Raw genomic sequence first — 23483 nt, 5'->3', positions numbered from 1 at the left:
AAGATTCAGATTAAAGATTTAGGACAGCTCGCATAGGTATAATAATATCCTAGACAGCACAGGGGAAGTCTGCACCTGCTTCTGAAAATATTTAATCACACCACAATCATGGGTTCTATTCTGCAGGAAGAAAGAGCCACAGTTTGGCAGTGGCGACCAAGAGCGCACCTACAGAACACATCATTTTGAAACTATGTGCGTATGAATGGTTTTAAGTCAAAAGAGAGGAGATTTAGATTAGATATTCGGAGGAAATTCTTTACTCAGAGGGTGGTGAGGCACTGAAACAGGCTGCCCAGAGAAGCTGTGGTTGCCCCATGCCTGGAAAGCCAGGTTGGATGGGGCCCTGGGCAGCCTGATGTAGTGGGTGGCAACCCCACGCATAGCACAGGCTTGAAACCGAATGATCTTTAAGGTCCCTTCCAACCGAAGCCACTCTGCACATTTATATACATATCTACATACACACACATCCAGGTTCTTTTCCCCTAATGACTGATAGCCGGCTTAAGATTAACAGTCCTAATCTACACTTGTTGAACACAAGCAAACACCCTTACATGAAATTAAAAATACTTTTTTCAAAACACCAAAGCAACAAGATTCAAGCAGGTACTATTGCTATTTCACCTCCATTCCCTACCTGCACTAGGATTTATTCAAGAGATGCAAAAGCCTAAATATACAGTGGGTTCTCATTTTGCACTATATGCTTCTGCCCTGAAAAAAGCTCAAGGAGAACTTCATGAATCATACTCATTCAATATTGGAGTAAAATAATTTTTAACAAAGGGTCCTTTGTAGCTTATCCTGCTATCTCATGTTCAATATATTTGAAAAAGTACAACAAATATGTTCACAAAGAGCAGCAGGTCTTTTTTTTAAACACACTTCTCAATTTAATATTTGTTTAAAACATTTCAAATCAGTGCACACTTGAAAATAAATCCTAATGCTACAAAAGATGGACTACCATTTTAAAACACATTAAAAAAATTGAAACAAGAAAAATTGAAAGCTGAACAGATGTCCTTTCAGTAAATATATAAAAAGAAAGATTTCTTCCAGATCTCTTAAACTAACACCGATTAAAAAACAAAACAAAAAAATGTTATCTGTTTGTTTGTTTAGTATAAAGCTCACTTGCTTCTTCAGTACATAGCAGAACAGGTTCTGCTCTAAGTACCAGCATAACTTAAATTTGCAAACATAAACTGACCTTTCTATCTTTGCCTTAATTCTGCATCGTGGACAATCAAGTGGAAGTAGGATTTTCCACTGTTAAGAAGGAATTAATTTTGTATTTCACTTCCACAGTTTTTTATAAGAGTTAATAGAATTTTAATCATATAGTTATTATTCTTTCTAATTACAAAAAAAAAAAAGTCAGCAGAACATTAAGCTGCATTAAAAGAGTGCTTTTACCTTAAAAAAAAAAAAAAAAAAAGCAGAAAATTACTCAGCATCCCTTAGGACAATTTTTGCTTCCAAACAAGAAAGGAGAAAAAAAATTGCATATTTTTTCTTCACTTAAAAGGAAGGTGGTCATATATCAGAAGTCATAGTATTGTTATTTTCTAGCTGTGAAAACTGCCCTGGTTATTTAAAATAAACAAATAAATAAACCACAACAATTAAATTAAAATTAAAAATAATAATAATAATAATAATAATCAGTCCACTATGAGACCAAGTACCCTATAAAGAAGAAAAAAAAAATCAACTCTTCTTTCAATATCTGAAAGTAGTGGAACAACTTATTAACATTAATTTCTAATTAAGCCCAAAGACATTTACATATAGTAATGTATGTATTAAAAACAATTTATAAGTAACAGAAAAGTGCTATGTGACATTTGAATAAGCAATGTCCTTTTGAAAAAAAAATTATAATAGGAAAGTAAATTTTTCTGCTTACAATATCTTTTCTAATGCAACTAAGCAAATTAAAATATGGTTAGCTACTAAGTTCTGTGCCCATACCTTGAAAGAAAACTTGCGATTGATACGATCCTCGGGTCCAACAGGAGATATTACGTAGCTGGGCAGTGGTATGCTACCTAACACAGATTCTTCTCTGCTATCTGCGGAATAATAATAATAATTTAAAAAAAAATAACAAAAAAAACTAATTTACCACAACGTTTCAGCACAGTAACAATACATTCTCCATTATGGATGCAGAGTGGTGTATTACAGAAGTACTACAGTCAGTAGGCATGAAGTTTGACTACAAGAGAATTAGAATGGATATAAGGAGAAGAAATTTCTACATGAGGACAGAGAAGCAGTGTGACAGGATGACCAAGGAGGCTGTGTCATCTCCACCACTGGAGGTTTTCAATGCATGATTGCATTAAGCCCCAAAGAGCCAGGTCTGGCCTCCTTTTCTGGACTCTGGTTTGACCAAGATGTTTGGATGCTTCCTGAAGTCTGACTTTTAGTATGACTCAACAGCAATAGTACAGAACAGTGTTTCATTTTTAAAGAAGCAAGACTGATTTATTTATTTGTTTATTTATTTATTTTTAAGCAGAGGTCTTTTTGTTTGTTTGTTTGTTTCATTTGGTTTGGTCAAAAGAAGACAGCCTGAACAAAGCTTGCTTTGACGAATGAACTCTGACAGGTTGTGTAACAGAACTCATCTTCCATTCAGCATTTTATTATAATGAAAAAACCTCTACTGCTATCAGCTCAAAAGGAATCAGCAGCATTAAAGAGGAGTGGACAAAGCCCCAGCTTTATGGTGCATTTTGTTGGAACACCTACATGTACCTGAAAAATTCAATTAGCTTACACTTGCAATGTGATTTGAATAGGTAAGCTATTACGGGCCAACTCAAAAGAGCTACTATTATCTACTCACCTTTATAGTAAAACAAACAATAATCAGCAAGCACAAACCATCGTCTTTTCCATAATCTCATACCAGAACTGTCCTGAAATGGAAAAAAGGTGACACACTTATCATCTGAAGAGAGTAAGAGCTTATTGTACAGTGCTGTACCAGTGAGTAGCTCACCAGAAACCTACCCAAGTACAGCATTAATTACCAAAAAAAGAATTGTATATTTTAGCAAAATATTGTATGCTCAGAAAGAAGTAAAACATCCAACTATAAAGTAATCCGGTTAGAATATTCCAACTACTCATTTTCATTGAGCAATTAAATTTGCATCCAAACAGAGTCCAAATTAACCCCATACACAATCAATGCATATTTTTATTGGACAGTTTTGTCCCACAGTAGAGGAATAAAGGTATGCATCCAGACAGCACAAACTCCAACAAGAATTGTCTTTAGGCCAAGATGAAAGTCACTTCACAACTGTGAAATATGACCTCACATTTAAGACAAGGATCTCCTGTAATTCTACAGTCCATTTTCAATGTTACCCATGCCTAAAATGTAATTTAATCAAATATTCCTAAGGAAATAAACCAGGATGTATAACATACAGACTACAATGAAGTATAATTCAATACGCCTGAGACAAATGTCTCTATATAATATATAACGCCTTGTCAAAATGAGTAATATTTACATATAAATTAATTTTAGAAGCCTGTAAAATTGACAAACTGCAACCTCAATATGTACAACTTGTTCCAATGAAGAAGGCTTTGATGACACCAACAGCAGAAAAAGCATCTTTGACCTTTAAGTGCTTGGAAGAAGAAGTAAGTGGATAGAAGGAAATAGTTAAATGAATGCAATATATGCTATTTACTACACTTTTTATTTTCTTAATCATATTAAGTTTGCAATGACTTTCTTTCCTTTGTTTTTCATGCTGTCAACACAGTTCTGATTCTGCCCTGAAAATCAATGGACTCAGTGGATGTCAACAGAACTGACTGTGGGACACAGACCTCATGGAGAAGTGAGTGACCATTTTTTTCTATGCATATAGAATCACACCTTTAAGACTCAGACTTCAGACTTCCTACTCCATGCTTAAACTAGCTGATAGACCCTTATCAGCATCCACCAGGTTACTACCCAAATCAGAAGCAAGTATTCTTATATAACAAACATCTTTATTAACTTCTTTGCACTCAAAGATGTGTTTTGCCAGCTTCAAGATGCAGCAACTGCAAAATTCTATAATCCTGTCTTTATTTTGACACTGGTCTTGGTGACAGCAATGTGCGATGCACGAGGCCCTGTCTCCCTTCATCTTCTCCCTCTGCTTTTGGAGCCAAATGAATTGGAATTAAGCCTTTAATCTAGAGTATAAGGGCAAAGAAAGCAGATGGCTTTCACACCCAACCCAGGGTTAACGATGAGATCTGAAGGGGACTGAGACCAGCATGGCAGTAAGCTGGCAGGATAAAACAGTGGAAATAATCAGACACCAACAACAAAGCTATAGCTTCAACATGTAAGCAGGACAGCAGTGCCCATTTATCACTGTTTCCACTTCCAAATCAAACCTGAATGTAAAACTCTGTTTTCACACATATTGAGCACAAGTCCTTCATTACAAAAGCTCATGGGTGTTCCCAACATTGTCCAGCACGACTGACATGAGGTTTGTTTTTTCAATTATCTGAAAGCCACTTAATTTACTTGATGATTCCATGTGGACAGAAACAGATGATTGTATACTTACCTGTTTGTGTAACCAGCCTCTTACTATCACAGGAACATTGGGATTCCTCCTGATAGCTTGTTCTCTCTTTCCAAAGCTATGAACTTTGTTTCCAGCCTTTACTACCTGTAAAGAAGTATACAGTAGCAGTGTTTTTAAACTTCGCTGACACACATTTCGTATTCAAAATAACTTCCCCTGAAATAACTCATTACACAATAACAGACTACTTATAGCATTTTCAAGGGCAAGTATATAGACAAAAATAGTCACAACACAGCAAAAGCAACTTTCCATTATCATCAACACGTCGGTGTTAGGATGGTGTGCCAACAGAAGCAGTGCTGGTGACTCCAGTCCAAATGGCAGAACTGTTAAGTTTTGTTGTGCTCACAAAGCATGTCTGAGTGCACAACGACATCTGCATACAAGCATCCCTCTACAACACACAGGAGTTTGTGCTCAGGAATCATAATCTTGTTTTTTGTTGCTTGTTCTTTGGTTTGTTTGGGTTTTTTGTTTGTTTGTTTTATTTTCCCCATTTAAATTCAAATTATATAGACAGTTTGATAAAATGCTTGGACTTTCACCCTGCAAACAAAAGGAGATGGAGTGTGACTGCTAAGGAAGGGACCTAGGTGGAAAACACAAGGACAACGTAATGCTTTGTTTTACTGCAGCCTTGGTTTTGACTCACATCAGCAAAACAGTTTCAAAAAGGAACAGGCAAAGTCTCAGCCTGTGCAAGAAGCAGCAAGAATCTCTGGATAAACAATCTGCCTTTTCCAATCTCAGCAGTTTGCTACTGCAATTGCTTAGGAACCCAACGTACACAAACCACACTCACAGTTGTACCCAATCTCTCCAAGGAAAGAGCTGTCCAGATTCACTCCCTGCCTCCTTTCTAAAATGGGCCTGCAGTGTCTTCTTTCCTTCAATTTGAGTGGTCAGGGAATTGCTTTTCTGTCAGCTGCAACAAACAGCAGCTCTGGAAATAAGCGTGTTTGTCATATGCTACAGATGATATCAAAATATATCTCAGTGTACTGTTTCTGCCTGTCAGGCAACATCTGAGGTAGAAGCCAGCACATATAATCGTAAAACATTCCAACAATATATGAGTACACAAAAGAAGCTCTGTTCCTTTTGAGGTCAGGCTTTACAGACCTACACTAAATTTCATACATTTCAGTAGATGTGAGCACAAATCTTAATTCAGAATTAAGATAATGACAATAAATGGTTAAAACACTACAAAATCACCCAGAAATTAACTTGTTTTGGTGCTTCGGCATAAAAAGCAGACACAGAGATGTGTAACTTGTCAGCAGATAGCAAAGAATAGGTCTGTTTCTCAGGAATCAGCATGCTGCTTTCAGCTCTGCTGAGACACCTATGACACAGGTGAGCTGCACATCACGATCATTTCTTTGAGAGACACTGACACTGGAGATGGAAAGAATGCAAAGTGTGTGCTCTTTCCTAGGCATGACACACCTGGCACTGCAGTGAGAGGCTGAACAAGGTTTACTCACAGCCCACTGCTACACAGAACATCTAAGCAGCTCTGCTGCCAAGGGCTAGCACACACCCAACAGGCCAGGCTGCCAACAGCAGCAGGTTTCTAAGTATATAATCAAGAACTTTGATTCCCTGATCTTATTCTATTTTACAAAATGCAGAAAAACAGCACTTAGAATTAGCTATTAAAAAACAAAAACAAAAAACAAACAAAAAAAAACCCCACAAGTTCTATTAGATAAGAGGGAGGTAAGTCCTCTTAAGGCTGTATACTTTATATCAATACAATACTCAGAATAGAAATAACTATATTTTTACGTAATTTAGATTTTCCATATCATCTGTAACAAAAACTGTTTCATTCAGCTCTAGATTAAAAACAATTTCATGTCTTGCTTCCACTGACTACAATAAGAAGTCAGTTTAAAAGAAAAAGTGTAATTTTAAAACTACTTCCATGTGCTGGGGTGATCTTTTCCTAACTTGAAATATTCTAATATCCTTATCAGGTGTTGAGAAGCGCAGAATCACAGCAGCTGCCCGTGTGACTGAAGACAAGGAAGTCACTTTTGACTTCAATGCATCTGTTACACTGACTTGTTTGTAAGTGACTCAAATTTACAAAAAGAAGCATAATACCAAGAGACAAAATTTTCCAATTCCTTTTCATCACTGCTTCATCCTCTCCTTCATTAGAGTAACATCTTGCTGAGAAGGAAAGTCAATTATAATTATTTCCATATACATAAATATTTGTAAAACTGGACAATCAAAAAATGGAGACACGATTTCATTTGGAAGACATTTTCTAAATTGAAAATTGTATCTTGGTAAAAAAATAAAAAAGGAATATATAAAATATGTAAAAGAGATCAAAACTTCACTTACAAAACAAACAAACATACAGGTGTTTCGCTCTATGTCCTAAACTGTTCTATTTGAAAATCTCAAGATGTTCAACAGCCTAACGAATTCAACAATTCTTTCAGTATCTTTAAGAAAAATTAGACAGAATCCTTATCTTTCAAATAGGACTAACTGAAACACTTCAAAGTTCCTGCTGTTGATAATGAGCGTTCATCTCAAGCGGCCCTGATCTAAACCCCTCATTCTGCAGTCCAGCTCCAAATGGCTGCATAGAGTTTGCTCTGCTGCATACCTGTCACCATCACTGGTTTCTCTCAATTGCTACACTCATTCTTTATTTACTTGTAATCCTCAACTGTTCATATTGGGAAAAATACAAGCAACTACAGTAAGCAACTATAAGCTTCACATGACTTATTGAGACAATACCAGCAAATGACATTTCTGCAAAACTACCCATTCTCGGGTGTCTTAGGAAATGAAGATATGTATTTACACCCATATTTATAAAACAGTGACAGCCCCAGTTATGGTTGGTGGTAGTTTTGTTTGTTTTCTAACACGCTCCTTCTTTGTTGTGCAGTATATATTGGAGAATGCATGTGAAATTCTCTTTGAAAACAACTACTTCTTATTTCAGACATTTTATTCACTCCCAAGTCCAGAAATGAATACTGAAGCAAGCAAGCCAGTAGACTTTGTCTCTTTCAGGATTCAAACCCTACACTGTGTCAGTACAATGGCATTTCCAGGGCAAAACCATGAAGCCTTTCATAAAAGGTGATGGTCAGGTATAGGTAGCTAAAGACCATGGTACAGAGAATGCGACTCTGGCTTCGTGACCGTGTCCCAGATCTGTGCCTGGAAACTCACACTACAAAGACAATGATTATAGAACTCATGGGAAAAAAACTTTTAGAGAACAGAGGAAAGGTTCTTAAAATCTACTCTTAGTACGCTAAAAAACAACCTCAAAGTGGAGAACACAGATTATTCACTTTAAAGCTTTCCTTCTTGTTGCTAGTTAACTTGAATAAATTCTGATAGGTTGTGAAGGAATTTAATACATTTCTTTCTGATCCTACAGAACACTGGGAGTATTCTCAAGCTTGGAAACTTAAATTCAATGATGAATAAAAGCGTATATGAGAAATACTTCAGTTTTCTGTCTCAATCAAAACTGCACTGAAGTATTTACTAAGGGTTCACAGCTGGATGGAGCTCATATAAACAAAGTTGGTGTGGAAAAAGAGTACTGGCAAGTCCTCTATGAGAAGTCTATTCAAAGACTAAAGCTGCAAAGTATTTTAAAAAATGCCACGTATGGCAGCCTGGCAGAAAAGCACATAGCCACGCTCCTACTGGAGTGCAAACAAAGTAGCAGAAGAGATCAGAAACAGAACAGCTGAAGTTTTGGGAGGTGACTATGGTTATTTTCCAAGCTGTAATAAAAAAAACACTACCCTCCATCTAGCTGTGCCCTTCTCACATTTCCTGTAAATTACTTCTTTCTAGTGGGTGGGCCTGTATGTTGTATCCAGTCATCATCACTGTTCTCATTCTTTTGAAAAACCAGATTAGATCAGTGCAATTATATGACAGGAAAGCAGTGGGAGCAGGTGACAAGGATGCACACTTACTGGAGAAGTGTAAGCCTTGTTCAGTTAATGACACCACATCACTCAAAACATCCTCATCTCAAAACAAAGAGGTCCCCAGTAGGTTCACTGATTTTATAAGTGAAAAAATGAGCCTTCTGCCACTAATGCTGGCCTTAAGAAAATGAGAACGATGAGGATAAATGTAAACTCAAATGCATGAATACTTTGTTAAGTACTAGTCCTCTAGCCCAATTCTTGGCCCTATTAAAATTAACAATAAAACAGCATTGGCCTTAAAGCAAGTGAAGTTCTGATTACCAAACTCAAGCAGTAGACTGTTTCCTTTACCTTAGAACCAGGCTTTGTATCAACAGCAGACATAGTTACTGCAGTCGATGATTCACTGACCATGCTTGAAGGTCTTTGGTTTATTTGTTGCTTGGACATAGGTGAATTCTGTCTAGAAAACAAAAACAAACAGATAGTCTAAAGCACATTGTTTCAAACCTTAATTTTTGCTTATTTATATTTGAGCTTCTAAATAACTGAATGACAGGCTGGTCAGCTGCAAGGCAAACGTTCCCTATGCAACAACTCCTTTCGCAAGATCCCTATTAGTTAGATTTGGTGTATTTCTCAAGCATATATCACCAGTGACATCTGATGATTGGTATTTGCCAGTGTATCAGGAGAAAGAGATCTGTCAAGTCTTCATAACCAAAAGAGAACCAATTTGTAACAAAGATCACTCAGAGAAGAAATGGCTAATGCTATGCCCCTTCCGAAGGCTTGGCTGCAAATGTGTGGGAGAAACAGGACTGAGGAGGAGAGGTATGAGTCAGCACAAACACTTTGCAATTACTGGTTTGTAAACTAAAAGTGATGCTAATCTGAGGTTCAATCTTTCCCTCAAAACACAAAGTATACTATGAATTATCAAAAATACTTTTAAGTTAAATGATAGAATTCATGGTAGATATTGATAGCAACAAATAACCTGTGATTCATACATATACTCAAGAAACCTGGATAACTAGCTCAGATGCAGATACCCATTTAAAGCAGTGAGATGAATCCTACAGTAAGAACCCATCCAAAAAGTAAGAATTCAGTACAGTTGCCCAGATGAAGAAATAAGGACAAATGCAAGTACAAAATCTTGTGGAATTCCATATGGAGATTATGAACAGAAGCCTCAGCAGCCAAACTTCACACCAATGTCTGAACTGAAGCCAGCATGTGGTATTTAAAAAAAAATCATTAAGAACACTTTAGCAAATTATATTATAGAAACAACTTGTTCATTACAAAAAAGGAAACAAACAAAAAAAAACAATTATTTTTCCATCTAAGTCACTGAAAGAATTTTAAATATTTTTTTTCAAAGATACGAGAAACTATAAAAAACACAATATAAGCCACAAAAAGCATTCCTGTAGCTGCTGTTGATTCAGTCAATTCCTGAAGGCAGTAGAAAGCAGTAACTGTGAGTAGTCTCAATCATAAGAGCAGAAGTCTGCAACTGTAGTAGCCCAACATAGAGCTTAAGTTTAATTAAGAACAAGCTGTTTGCCTCCCACTGCACTCTCAGATACACCATGAACAATCACCTGTCCAAAAGCTTTTATAGGTATGTCAGAGAAAGCATGTCCCATTTCTGTCTTCAGTTTAACTTAGCTTGCAAGGGAGTAATACCTCACAACTTCAATCCCATTTCCCTCATGCATTGCTTTATTTGGCATAAATTCCCTCTTTTTAAATACAGGATCAAGATAAGAGAATGAACTAAAAAAGCAAGTACCTAACATCCTGGTCCAGCCCTCAGTGAGGCTCATGACCTCAGTTTGAGCCAATCTGCTGTACTTTTTAGGGACCAGCTACCCTATTTCAGCATATCATCAGCTTTAGGAAAGCCTACTTTCCGCAAAGAGCAGATTAAGACACTTCTTATATACAACACTGCCTGACCAAACTATTTCTGTTATCAGTCTTATCTGCTTTTTGACTTCTAGTTTCTACTTTATGAAGTTTCACAACAGATAGAAAATGCAAGTTTACACTGAGCGAATTTTTCATGCAAAAGCAAAATACTTGCCATTTCCTAATATTTACTTATCAAAAAGTTTCCATTTCCCTGCTTCGGGCAAATAACCAGAGAGTAGGTATTTGAAAGTAAGATGAATTCTAGTTATGAGTAACAGTCTTCAACCCGGTCTCTTAGAATGAGATTAAATCACGTCCCTCAGTGCCACATCTACACATTTCTTAAATGCCTCCACCTCCCTGAGCAGCTTGTTCTAGTATCTCACTACTCTGAGTAGAAATATTTCCTAATATCCAACCTGAACCTCACCTGGCACAACTTGTGGCCATTATGGCTCAATGGACATGCTTCAGAGTATCCGTTTCTTGTAGTGAGGGGCCTAAACCTGAACTTGAGGTGAAGCCTTATCAGAGCTGAGTACAGGGAGACAATTACCTCTCCAGTCCCACTGACTACACTATTTCTGATACAGGCTAGGATGCCATCAGCCTTCTTAGCCACATTACTGGCTCATATTCAGCCAAACATCAATGAACTTTCCTCCACACAGCTTCACAGCCTGTAGTGATGGGATTGCTGTGACCAAAGTTGAAGAACCAGTACTTAGTCTTGAAGCACATATAGTTGGCCTCAGACTATTGACCCTGTCTCTCCAGATCCCTCTGAAGAGCTTTCCTACCTTCAGGCAGATCAACACTTCCCCCCATCTTGGTATCATCTGCAAAATAACCAAGGGTGTGCTCAATCCACTCACCTAGATCATCAATTAAGACATTAAACGGGACCAGCCCAGCACTGATCTCTGGGGAACACCACTTCTGATCAGTTACTAGCTGGATTAGCTCCATTCACCACCAAGCAACAATTAACTTACACATTCAGGAAATCTGTAAAGCGAAAAGCCTGCAGACCATCTGACTAGGATATGTTTCTTCACTTCATAGAATAGCTATTTCAGAGAGAGAGAGTGCGTGCTAACTTGGGAAAAAGAAAGATCAAAAATAAAACTTTAGTTTTAACAAATTAGAAATTAATTTTTGCAATAAAACATATGGAAAAAAAATAATACTTCCCCTCCCCCTTGGAAGGATGGCTTTAATTACAAACCAGCGAAGGCAACCACAGACTAAAGACATGTTCACATCCACTGTTCAACAAGACACTATTTCATGGTATGTGAAACTTGACATATAAAAAAAAAAGGAATTCAACAACAGAAAATGATGAGGAAGCTAAGAACTACTACAGAGGAAGCTAGGAAGAATGACAGAGGAAGCAATGATTCGTACAACTAACAAGACTGATCAGAAAAATCACTGGAACTAGCAGAAAACGGTAGTGCAATACAGAAACAGTGCATTTGTCATTCTAAAAACTGATAATTTTACCATTTAGTGATTTCTCTTCCATTTGCTATTGAAAATAATCACTGTCAATAAATAAAGCTTTCATTTGTTAGTAGTATCAAAATAAATGAAGAACTTCAACTTGGAAATAACATTTAAAAAAAAAAAAAAGAAAGAAGGAGAAAAAGATAAAAGCATACAAGGTTGTTGCCATGGAAGAAGACAAACAGCCAGCAAAAGAGACAGTAAGTCATCTGAAATGAACAAAAAAGAAAAATAAAAACCAACATTCTCCTAAAACAATGTCTTTAGAGACACACTGAAGATCCAAACATTTTACACCTGAGATGTAACAGAAGAAACAAAACAGCACTGAAAACGAATTTGAAATATTTCTATATAGTATTTCAAGAATAAAATACTATACCAGATTAGCATTAAATCAGATCACAATCAATCTCAAGGTCAAGTCTCTCAATAGCTAATTTATGTTCTCAGTCTATTTTAAATAACAAAGAAAAATACATCGAATATACAAAATTACCTCAAATATCTCAATGCATTTAATGGAGTTAACATTATACTAACAGTATTTACAGATTCGTCTTCAAAAAAGAAGGAATAAAGCATTAACTCTGTACATTCAGATGTGTTCAGAATCACTACTGCCAAAGATGTTTGATAATATCTGCTAGTTGAGATATCCTTCACAGTGCTGGTTTTCTTTATGCTCTAGACAGCTTTCTTGATGCCTCCCACAGAAGTGTGCATACACAAACAAACAAAATGGCACTGTATGCATTCAGACTATTGTAAATCTTTATAAAATACGTGAGAATAACTCTATATAATGCCTCCCATCAACGAACTCCCTATTCTACTCAAATCGTGCAAGGATGCCTTGAAATCACATTATGCCAACTCAAAGAATCTCAGTGACAGTATTTGATTTATTTAAAAAAAAAAAAATGAACAAAAAAAATGGGATTTAACACCAGTAGCCTATATTGAAAAACACAATCCTCATGAGAAAAATTCCTTTTCTCTAAAGGAGGATCTCCTATTCAGATAGAAAAAAAAAATCTGTTCTCGTATTTCAATACTCATAAATGTGTTTATCTGGGGCTGTTTGGGTTTCCTCCCATCTCTTCACCTGATATTTTTGCTGCTATAGTAACTAAATGTAATAGACAAAATAAGATGGCTTTCCTCTTTAGAGATACACAGACTTAACCAGTTGCACACACACCAAAAAGAACCAATAACAACAACAAACCATCAACAACATCGACAACAAAAACAGGATAAAAGAATTCAAGATAACATATGTATTTTCTCCAATTCTATACTAAAGTTTCATCCATTTTAACCTTAAAAGTACTGTTTTCTTATTTGCAAGCATAATGCTTTCACAAAAAAAAAATATACTGTAAAATTTCTAATACACAACTTCTAGTGTTTAGCAACAGATGCTTTGGGATATGTTGCTGTAAGTACCTATTTTCTTCCTTTCTTCATGAAGAACTGCTATTTATAGAAGAAAATAGTAGAGATGAAATCTAAAAATTGCATGTCTATCCTAAACAATTTTACCATGGGGTTTTCAAAGAAATGCATCCATAACATGCTTAAATCTGTTCAATAGTTTGAGAATGAAAGGTGGAGACTTGATAATTGTCTTAGCTAAGAAAGGGTCAGGAAATAATAATCGTTACTTCTAGTAAGAATAATAAGTTTTAAAAATTTAATTATGAGAACCTCCAAGAAGCAAGAATTGCATCAGGATCAAGAGATCAAAAAATTACGTAATTAAAAAGTTACAGGTTCTAAGCAGCACTCTTTATCTTTGTTTTCCAACTACAAGGGACTTGAAGAAATCATTCTGGCTTTAATAGCAAGAATGTTGTGCTATTGTTTAAAAGGCAAAACTACTTGTGAAAGCACTAGTGAGGGACAATCTCAGCTTTCTACTGAAAGCATTTAGTTCTCATTTGATCGAGTGAGACAAGGGCTTCTGGTTCATAACTGAGTCATAAGTATACTAGGATGAAATCATTCTATGACATCATTTTACAAACCTCTTCTTTCCTTGCCAGTATGTTGATTGGATGAGGAACGGCCCGAGCATACATCCATCATCTCTACATTACTGTAAATTACTTTTTCTGATGTTAAAGGTATCCTCTTAATAAAGCCATTTGTTGCAACCTGAACAAACTTCTGCCAAGGTCTCCCCACTAGCTCATAGTCAATATCTGGTGACTATTTCAGGCTTTAGCCCTAATCTTAAAATCAAACTGTAAGGAATAAATCATGTCACAACAGCACTGAAGAAGAAATTGCTGTATATGAAGTTCTTAAGTGTGCTGCTTCATTGGACAGGATTCTTGAGCTCCAGAAAAAAGGCACCTTTGTTCAAAAGGATTCCAAGATGGAAAAAGTTACCACAGATCATGGAAATCCAGATATAAACTTTCCAGTTGTGGCTTGTTACTTAAAAACCTTTCAACACAAGATATAACATCAACCACAGTGATTCCAAATTAATATGCAATCTAGAACTCTGATTCCACACAAATCCCTGATGTCCGAGGGAAAGCCACATCTGCATATGACAACAGTGCCATCTGGAGCTTAGGTATGATGACAATGAACAGCATCTGTATAAAAACTGCACTGTTGTAAGTTGAAGTACAAAACCAAGGAAAACAGAGGACCTTGGGTTTTCATCTGTAAATCATTTTAGCTTATATATTAAAAGTATCTAATTTTAAAAACACTCTGTATGTACTTCAGATCAACAATAAAGCTTAGACAATTGATCTCACAAAGACAGTTTCCTATAGAGTCACTACAAAAACATCTTTCTGCATATACATCCCTGCAGTCATTCCCTCTTCACTTAAGATAAAAAACGCTTGTCTCTACTAATTCTATTGCATTGTAAGCTTGTTTTTTCTACTTTTGACAGCATCTCAGTGCAAGTAATTGATGACAAGTTATGTCTGTTCATCCTATTGTACTATAAATAAACACCATCACTTATCTTCCAAAAATGCTTCCGATAGATGTAGAAGATCAATAAGATCATGTGCAGTCAGTTGTTCTTTTGATTCTACTTCTAGTACTTTTTTCTGCTACCACGATCACAAAACCATGAACAACCCAGGGAAATGTGAGTAACCCAGGGAGGCACTCCAAGGAGTTCTGTCCAAACACCTACTTTCCTTGACAAGTATATTAATTTTCTCCATACTAAATTTGATCAAACTTGTCCAGCAGATTAAACAAAGAGCCATTAATGGCTGGAAGTCAGAACACAGATATATAGAGTTTGTTGCTTATACTGACCTTGATACCTGTTTTCCTCACTAAATGACCTGGAGCAGCTTCTTTGTGTACCTGTAAGAGCCAGTCCCTTTTCAAGCAGCAAGCCAGAAGCAGGTTACCAAGTAGTTAGGGTGATCTCCTCGTTAGCTGTTCCACACTTTTTGCACTTACAGACCTTTCCTCCCCACAGCAGAACACATCCATCCATTTTGTGCTGGTTCATAGCATAGGTCTTAAGATAGGACTGCCCCTTGGATTTGCTTTGGGCCTTTTGGAGGGAGGTTTGTTTAGTGTTTGGCTTTTATTAAACCATTTGAGAATCACTTTCTGGGGTTGTTCCAGAATCTCTGCACAGAAAGCTGCATTGTTGTGCTCCACCTCTTCAGGCCCACAGCAGAAGGCGTTACCACAGAAGCCTCAGAGCCTGGGAACCTCACCATTTCCTTCTCTGGGCCAATGAATTCAATACCACTTAAGTACCCTTAATGAAATACTGCTTTAAATTAAATATAAATTAAATTACAACATCACATCAGTTGAAAAATAAAGTGCTCAAACTCGCAAAGGCAGCCTTACAAACCACCACAGGAGGCTCTTACAGGATGTTGACATCCATGCTCTGTGATGTATGAAGGAAAGTCTGTGAGGGCCATAGGCTGCTGCGACAGTGTTTTAAGACGAGGATGGAAAAGGGAAAGATATTTGGTGTCACTCTACTCCCCTTGTTCATTGGAATAGTATTACAAGTGATGTAGCACTGAAATTCTGGATTTTGCATAGGAAAGATACCTAGTCATCCATTCACAGAAAGGATTCCAGGAGCAATCTTGAATGCAGCATGGGTGATGACGTTAGGAAATATACTGGGAACTAACATACATGATTCTGTGTCTCCAAAATAAACTGAGGAATGCAGGAGTAACCATTTTTGATTAAAAGTCCAAGACACAACGAATGTAGAAAAGCTAAAACAAAGGCAATGTGAGAAATTACAATGAAAAACAGTAATATTTCTGTGTATTTCAGTTTCAGTATAAACATTTTGGATTCCTGTGAAGATATTTGAAATTTCTGTTATGTATACATGGTACTTAATGACACTTCAACTTAATATAAATATCCTATTTAAAATGCCTTTTTTTTTTCTTTTTCTTTAAATAAAGATCTGGTGAGATTCCCACTCCAGTCCCCACATGGAACAGCACTACAATCAAAAACAAAAAGTAGTACACTTTTAAGCATCAAACAACTGTATGAAATTTTTGATACAGTACCAGAACTGTCAAACTACTAAACCACTGTAAGCATATGTGCTGCCATTTCAGGACTCTTGCCACGAGTATAGAACTACTTACTCTTCTTGCAAAATAAATTCAATATTTTCTGGAGAAACCTGTCCTGTCACAGGATGTCTAAATGACGTGGTCTGCTGATTATGGCTGAAAGGAAAACAAAAAGAAAATAAAGAAAAAAATTAATATTGAAGTGTTAAACTGCTTAAAATATATCTATGGTACCCCAAAAGGCAGAACCGTATATTGATGCTTTACTTCTGCTACTCTAGCCTCTCTCTTAGGTGACTGTCAAGCTTCTTGCCTCATACTTGTTGATTGTCAATGACATACTATACCTTTTAATTATTAAACAAGCTAATTCTATAATGTTTTAGAAGTGAACTAATTGCAAATCTTACTAATAAGGATGCACTTGATGTTATGACTATTTACATCCGATTGTAACCAGATTATTTAAACACCAATACAGAAACTAGAAAACATAAATTATTCATTTGTACTTCTGTAAACATCACAGAGAAGACAAATAAAATACTCTAATATACTGCTGGACAGTTCATAGTCCCACAAAACCTGTAACGTTTACAGAGGTGTTTTGTGGAAGTCATTTACTACATGCATTCTTTTCTCCCTGGTATAGCATACTCAATGATTTCTCTTTACATCTCCATACACAGGATTATATACAAACTTTAGTTATTCGTTTGCATGCTTTAGAAAAAAGAACATAATATTTCATCCAAGTTGAATAAAAATGGTGGAGTTTTCTTAATCAACATTCCCCTCAGACTCCTATCTTCATGGTTTGCTACCCTCTAGGAAATATTACTGTCCACTAATTCATCTATCTGCATAACTGTACTCGTATAACGCAAAAATGTGGAGTGAAAGCTTATTTCAAGATAAACAAGCAGTCTTTTCTCCTCCCAAAGCATGTCATTTGAATTAATTGTATGTAAAACACAAAGCAATTTCCACAGTTCTTTATACATAGTAACCCCCTTATTCTGAAGTTCTGTCCAAAGCAGCATTCTAGAAAAATCACAAATCTTAAAGAAATAAAATATGGGAGATCTTATTTCTAAATTACTATGGTTGTGGATGATGCACTGTTAGGGAGTCCTACAATGAGACAGGTTTGGAAACTAGGAGTTCTCTTATTTAATGTTGGGAAATTCTACGCCAGGAGTTAACAACATTCAGGTAAAAACATCCAAAACTAGAATTCCCATCAAATAAGACAAACGCTTAAAACGATTCAAGAAAGCAAAAACAAAATTATAAAACATTAAGGCTGTTAAAAAGCAATAAGAACAACTGAAACCTTCTGCATTTTTGTGTTTTAGACAAGAACTGGGGTTTCAGACAACCAGCTGGGGTTGTATTAGGCCAGCAACCTAATAGCCCAGCATAATAAGATACTCTTCTAGAAACAGAGCCAGGTATAAAGAAATACTTTAGGGTTTCAAAGTGAACGCACTCCAAAAAGATAACAGTCTTCCTACAGCGTACAGAAAAAAAACTAACCAGCTCATGCATCCACAGCATTCAGACGTAAATAGCTCAGGACAGGCCTTGATCAAAGAACCCAAGTGGATAAGACTCTCATTTCTTCCTGATGTTGCTCTCAGGAAGTCCATTTAGACTATGAACAGCAGAGGAAGCTTTCTGCACATCAGTCTTTCACTGCTTTTTCAATATGCCTTGTTACACAGCATCATAAATACAGGAGCAATATAATAAACACTGCCAATGACAAAATGAGAGCAGTGACAACTTATATTACACCGAAAGGACTTACCCCAGCCCCAGCTATTACAAAATTGCAGCTTACAGCTATTAAGAATAGAGAAGGCCACTAAGCACGCAGCAAAGCAGGGCAACGCTCATTGCCCCAGCAATGAATTGAGCCGAAAGCAGAGGTGAGTTTGGAGTGGACTCCCCAGCATTTCCACAAAATGAGAGGTCTGGAGAGAGCAGTTATGGTAACTCTGCACTGTTAACATCTACAAAGCAGTCATCTTTTTCTTCAAAGAGGACTGAGGAGCACTGTATTGAAAAGAGGCAGCACTTAAAGTGTATATTCTAATTTTGGGCATATGTGCAAAGATAAGAGGAACTTGCAGATTTTTTTCAAACAAATGAATAAATAAATGATAGCAGCTTTTTCATTGTGCAGTCGAAACAGTTTTAAGTTATTTCCTTTCCAATCAGGACCAAAGCAGCCCATTTAACCTTCAATCCATAGGCTGCGACTACCAACAGGAATGTAATTACATTGTCAGCTGTAAAAATGAAAGTATGTTGTCAGCTTTATTCTCCAGAGGCTGACAAACTGTCAACAAATTTCCATCTACAGGCTTTTAGTCATTAATAACTCCATAATTAAGAGCAAGAAAAAGGACTCTGTTCCAGAAGCGCTCAAGGGCTATTCGGGACTAAGCTTTCCATCATACCATACTTGCACTTTTACAAACCTTCTATTATTTCCCATGAAATAAATTCACCAGCCCTTCAGAAGATGAATTACTTCTGTTGCTGTAATTACTGAGCAAGTTCTCCTTTTCTGAACAGTTTTTCCCTTTGAACTGTAAGAGCAGAGGAACAGAAGCACAGCCATATTTCCACATAGAGCAGAGAGGAATTTCACAGACGAGGTCACACACACAAAACACTTTCTGCAATCTTTGGACTTGCTAGGAGGAGGGAAACAGCAGCTTTGCACAACATGGTGGTTGATGTGAATTTGAAAAGTGAGAGTTCAAGTGTTTTGCCTGGTAGGACTCATCAAGAATAAGCAATACTACTCAAAACAATCTATACAATAGATAACTAATGCCTTGCAACAAGGAATTAGGGAGGAGAGAGATTTCTATCCACAAAGAAAGCAGGCAGCCACTGGAAGAGGTTGCCTAGGAAGGCAGCGGAATCCTCATCCTTGGAAATATTTGAGGAGCAGTCAGATAAGACCCTGAGCTTTGAAGCTGGGCTTGCACTGAACAGGAGGGGCTGGATCCAGTGAAGTCCAAGAATTCCTTCTCACCTGAATTACACCATTCCATCAGTCTCTATTGCTCCCTCCATGCTGCTTCCCAAATAGCACTCAATTCTTAAAATGCCTTTGACCCTTTCCATGGTATTTAAATAGATTTTGTCCCAACATATTAGCTGTGTCTTGTTTTGAATAGAATGAAACACAGAAATCATGATCTGGTATTAAATTTTTTGATTGAGATTGCAATATAGTATTCATGGTTTTTGAGTGCTGGCTTAGCAGTAATTTCTCTGCTTACTCAACAATGATAACAACATCTCTGATGACAGTGATCTAGGAAACTTGTTACAGTGACAATGATTTCTCCTTCCCAAGCCCTGGTACCACTATTCTTCATGCACACAAGATAAAACAGACCACTTGGTAGTTCATCATATTTCCTCCTAACAGCAACTGTGGAATAAGTCCAGAAATCTACCACATATAAAAAGGCACACCAAGAGACTTAATAAAGGGACACATGATATGCTGCCACCACTCTTCTGATCCTTTTTCACTAGAGGGAGCCTCTGTACATCTGGAAAAAGCAGAGAAAGTTCACTATGCTTCACCATGGGATCCCTTGCTGCCATGCAACTTGTGCTAGCACAGTAGCATGATAACTCCTGGCAAACTCTGGCCACCTATGAAAGCCAGCTGCTTGAAGATGTACCATATCTTCACCTCCTTTACAGCTCACCTCCTGTCCAGTGCAGCTCCTGATGAGTGGGAGAGCAGCACAGTCAAGTGATACCCTTGATGACACCTTGCTGCTTGCCATCAGAGTACAGCCTACAAGATTTCTCAAGTATTACTGATTAAGCAAGTCAGCACATTTAACACTGCCTACCATTTGCTTGTACTAACACAACTCATAGATCATGAAATTTAACCAATTTAAAGTAAACTAATTTACAGAAAACAAAGCAAAACAAAATTACCCTGCAATTCAGTTCTCCAGTTCTATAATTTGCAGAGGAAGGCTCTTCTGACCACATAGATACTTTTGAGGGACTCACTCAACACAACTTCACCTACTTCCTTCCTTCAGTTCATTCTGCATTTGAGTCAAAGCCAAATTTTAATAACTAATTTCTGGCCATGACTGATGTTGATGACCTTGCATACGAAGTCACATACATTTATATCTTGCCTCTAAATTAATTTAAATGCCCAGACAGCTGAATCTTGAGATGTGTGAATCAATTATTGATTAAGTCTACAACACATTAACAACAAAATTATAGACAGCAAGAATAATTCCTGTTGTCATTGGATGGATTATCCTGTAAATTATTACAAGCCATTTCTATAAGGTATGTTTTTCCCTGCTGCCTGAGCACTTTATGCTTACCTGCAAGAACAGACAAGCATGAGCAGTTTTACCTTGAACGTCCCATACAGCAGCGAGGGCTTTTAGGTGAGCATCCTGATTCTAAGGAAGACACTGCTGTAGGGCAGCTGACAGAAACAATGGTCAGCAGTGTGTTCTCTAAATAGGAAAAGCGCCTTATATCTGCCAGACATGGTTTGCTTCATTTCACAACACGCTTCCAAAATGCATAGATAGCTTCAAAACACTTTCAGCACTGCCTTTATATGTATTAGTGTTGATAATGGGTTGCAAAGCATATTCAAGACAGACCAAGAAACTCAATGCCATGAAAGACCTGTGAAGATTACTCTCTTAAGAAGAAACACAGTGTAATGCAGACATAATTTGGAAGAATCTGCACCAATACCAACTGCTTTTAGTGCACATGCAATAGTACCAACTACAAACTTGACACACATCACAAATATCTTTTCAGGCTTGGACATTAGTTTAAAATAACCAAGTGCCTCTTCAGAGTGGCAGTAAAATCCTTGCTCCATGGAAATCAAGGTCCACTAAATTCAATAAGCTCTAAACCGCCACCCTCTCCTGTAGTTTAATTAGCAACTTAACCTATAAACTTTTACAGAAGAATAATGGAGTAAACAAGCCTCATATCCTCCTTTGAACGTCATGAGTTTGTACTTGTTTAGTCAGAACACAATTATGTAACTATCTTGAGCAGCTGTGTCTGTGACTACAATCAGTCAGTACAAAAGCCCAAGTTTTTAAAAGACAGTTGATGGGATCACTTACACAATTCCAAATAACACCACTTCTTTCACAAGAGAAGTTTGAAAACAACATATAAACAGACAGTACACTCACAGATATTCTCATGTGCTGCTTTTCTTTCTACTCCGCTCACTGACAATGAGGTTAAAAGGGAACTACAAGTTTCTCTGGAACTGGATCTTTTTCCCTAGAGAGCTACCAAAGATAATTCATACAACCCAATATTAATAGAAGCAGGAAAGTTTTGGTTGTTAAGAAGCTATGTAGTAATTCAGTGGTAAGTTAATGCCGAAGAATCATTACAGATATTTCAGTCATCAAAAGAACAGAGAAAAGGATGAATATGCTATCACATCACAGGGTCATCACAGAGCTTCATAAGTAATACAGCAGAAGTCAACTGCTTCACAATTCCTTTTGACACATGTCACAGGAAGATATCAGGACTCTGTTAACCCAACAGCCTACACTGCAGTATCTTAAAATTAAGGAAAGAGGCATGATTGTTGAAGTTTATAAGAAAAGGAAATCTATAGATCAGTAGAAATTCCTGGGATGTGAAATGTGATTCTATTTCTTTACTTTCACACCTATACAAAAATTAGTATTTGCACTCAAAACTGAAGCTGGAAAGAAAAAATTCTCCAACCATACCAAAAGAAAATCAGAATGTTAAAAGACCGCTTTATTCTATCATATCATCCTAATTCAGACTTGGAACTCACCCGGGCTGTTCCTTTATTTCCCACTCATGTTTGAGGTTAGTCCTTTATCAAAAGGCAGCGCCTACAAAAATATCTAAATGCATTTGGAAATCTGTGACCTAACAAAAACAGTTGTGACTTTTAGTAACAATGAAATGAGAGCAGTATCACAATGTGAATGGCAAAATGAATTGATTGCATGTTTCTTACAAATATCAAGTGAACATCTACACCAAAGTTTGAGTTTGAAATGGAAACAGGAGCAGATCCAACAGGTAAACACATCTATTGGTGATTTACACTTACATATTTGTATGCCTACATGTACACAAGCACACATATACATGTGTTATCTATGAGATGGGTGAATCTCTATCACTCTCTTCCCAGACATCAATTCCAATGCTGGCACAGCTGTTTCTACAACATAGATAACTGGTTCCTCTGGGATTAATTTTCATCCTTCTTCCTACAAGTGGTCCCAACAGTCCAATTCAATTTGGAAACCCCAAAGATGGATGCCCACTTTGAAGGCAAGGGTTGTTTTTTTTTAATAAAATATTTTTGAGAGGTCTGGATTTGTTTATTTTTTTGTTCATTTTCGGTGTTTTGGGGTAGGATTTTTTTTTGCACTGGTGTTATTCACATGACAGGAAAGCAGCCCCTTATTTCAACAATAATAAATTCTACAGTATACATGAAGCCATGATTGACACGTAGCCTTTCACACAAAATGAAACTACAGACAAGGCAACTGTGTAACTGTAGCTGTGCTCCAGAAGTTACACAAAAAACATCACTGAAAACCACTACTACCACAAGAACAGAAACACACAGAGAGCAGCACTCTCACTGTTTCTTCTGGATCCCATAGCAAATTAAAACTCTTACTTTAGAGAAGAGAAAGGGATGATATTCCTAGGTATTAAGATTAAAGTACCTTAAGTAAAAGCAGCACACCATTAAATTCCAAAGTGAGCTGCAATTTAGGAGTTTAGTGAGGGAGCAGCCCAACAAGCCCTGCCAGAGAAGCAAA

General features: G+C 36.9%; 1 protein-coding gene across 1 annotated transcript in view; it reads right to left on the bottom strand.

The window, feature by feature from the left end:
* The window catches only part of PLEKHA7 (pleckstrin homology domain containing A7), a 135783-nt gene that overhangs the window by 45041 nt on the left and 67259 nt on the right, over positions 1–23483 (bottom strand). The window contains exons 4-8 of the mRNA XM_065755276.1: positions 16660–16743; positions 8933–9044; positions 4617–4721; positions 2867–2939; positions 1984–2084 (exon numbers count right to left, since the gene is read on the bottom strand). Of these exons, the coding sequence (XP_065611348.1) occupies positions 1984–2084; positions 2867–2939; positions 4617–4721; positions 8933–9044; positions 16660–16743 (475 nt within the window). The remainder of the gene's footprint in view (positions 1–1983; positions 2085–2866; positions 2940–4616; positions 4722–8932; positions 9045–16659; positions 16744–23483) is intronic.

The sequence above is a fragment of the Cyrtonyx montezumae genome, unplaced genomic scaffold (genome assembly GCF_038088225.1).
Source record: "Cyrtonyx montezumae isolate F1298 unplaced genomic scaffold, pur_monq_1.0 scaffold_10, whole genome shotgun sequence".
In the NCBI taxonomy this organism is placed as follows: domain Eukaryota; kingdom Metazoa; phylum Chordata; class Aves; order Galliformes; family Odontophoridae; genus Cyrtonyx; species Cyrtonyx montezumae.
The sequence above is the reverse complement of the archived record's forward strand: the minus strand, read 5'-3'. Positions and strand labels throughout refer to the sequence as shown.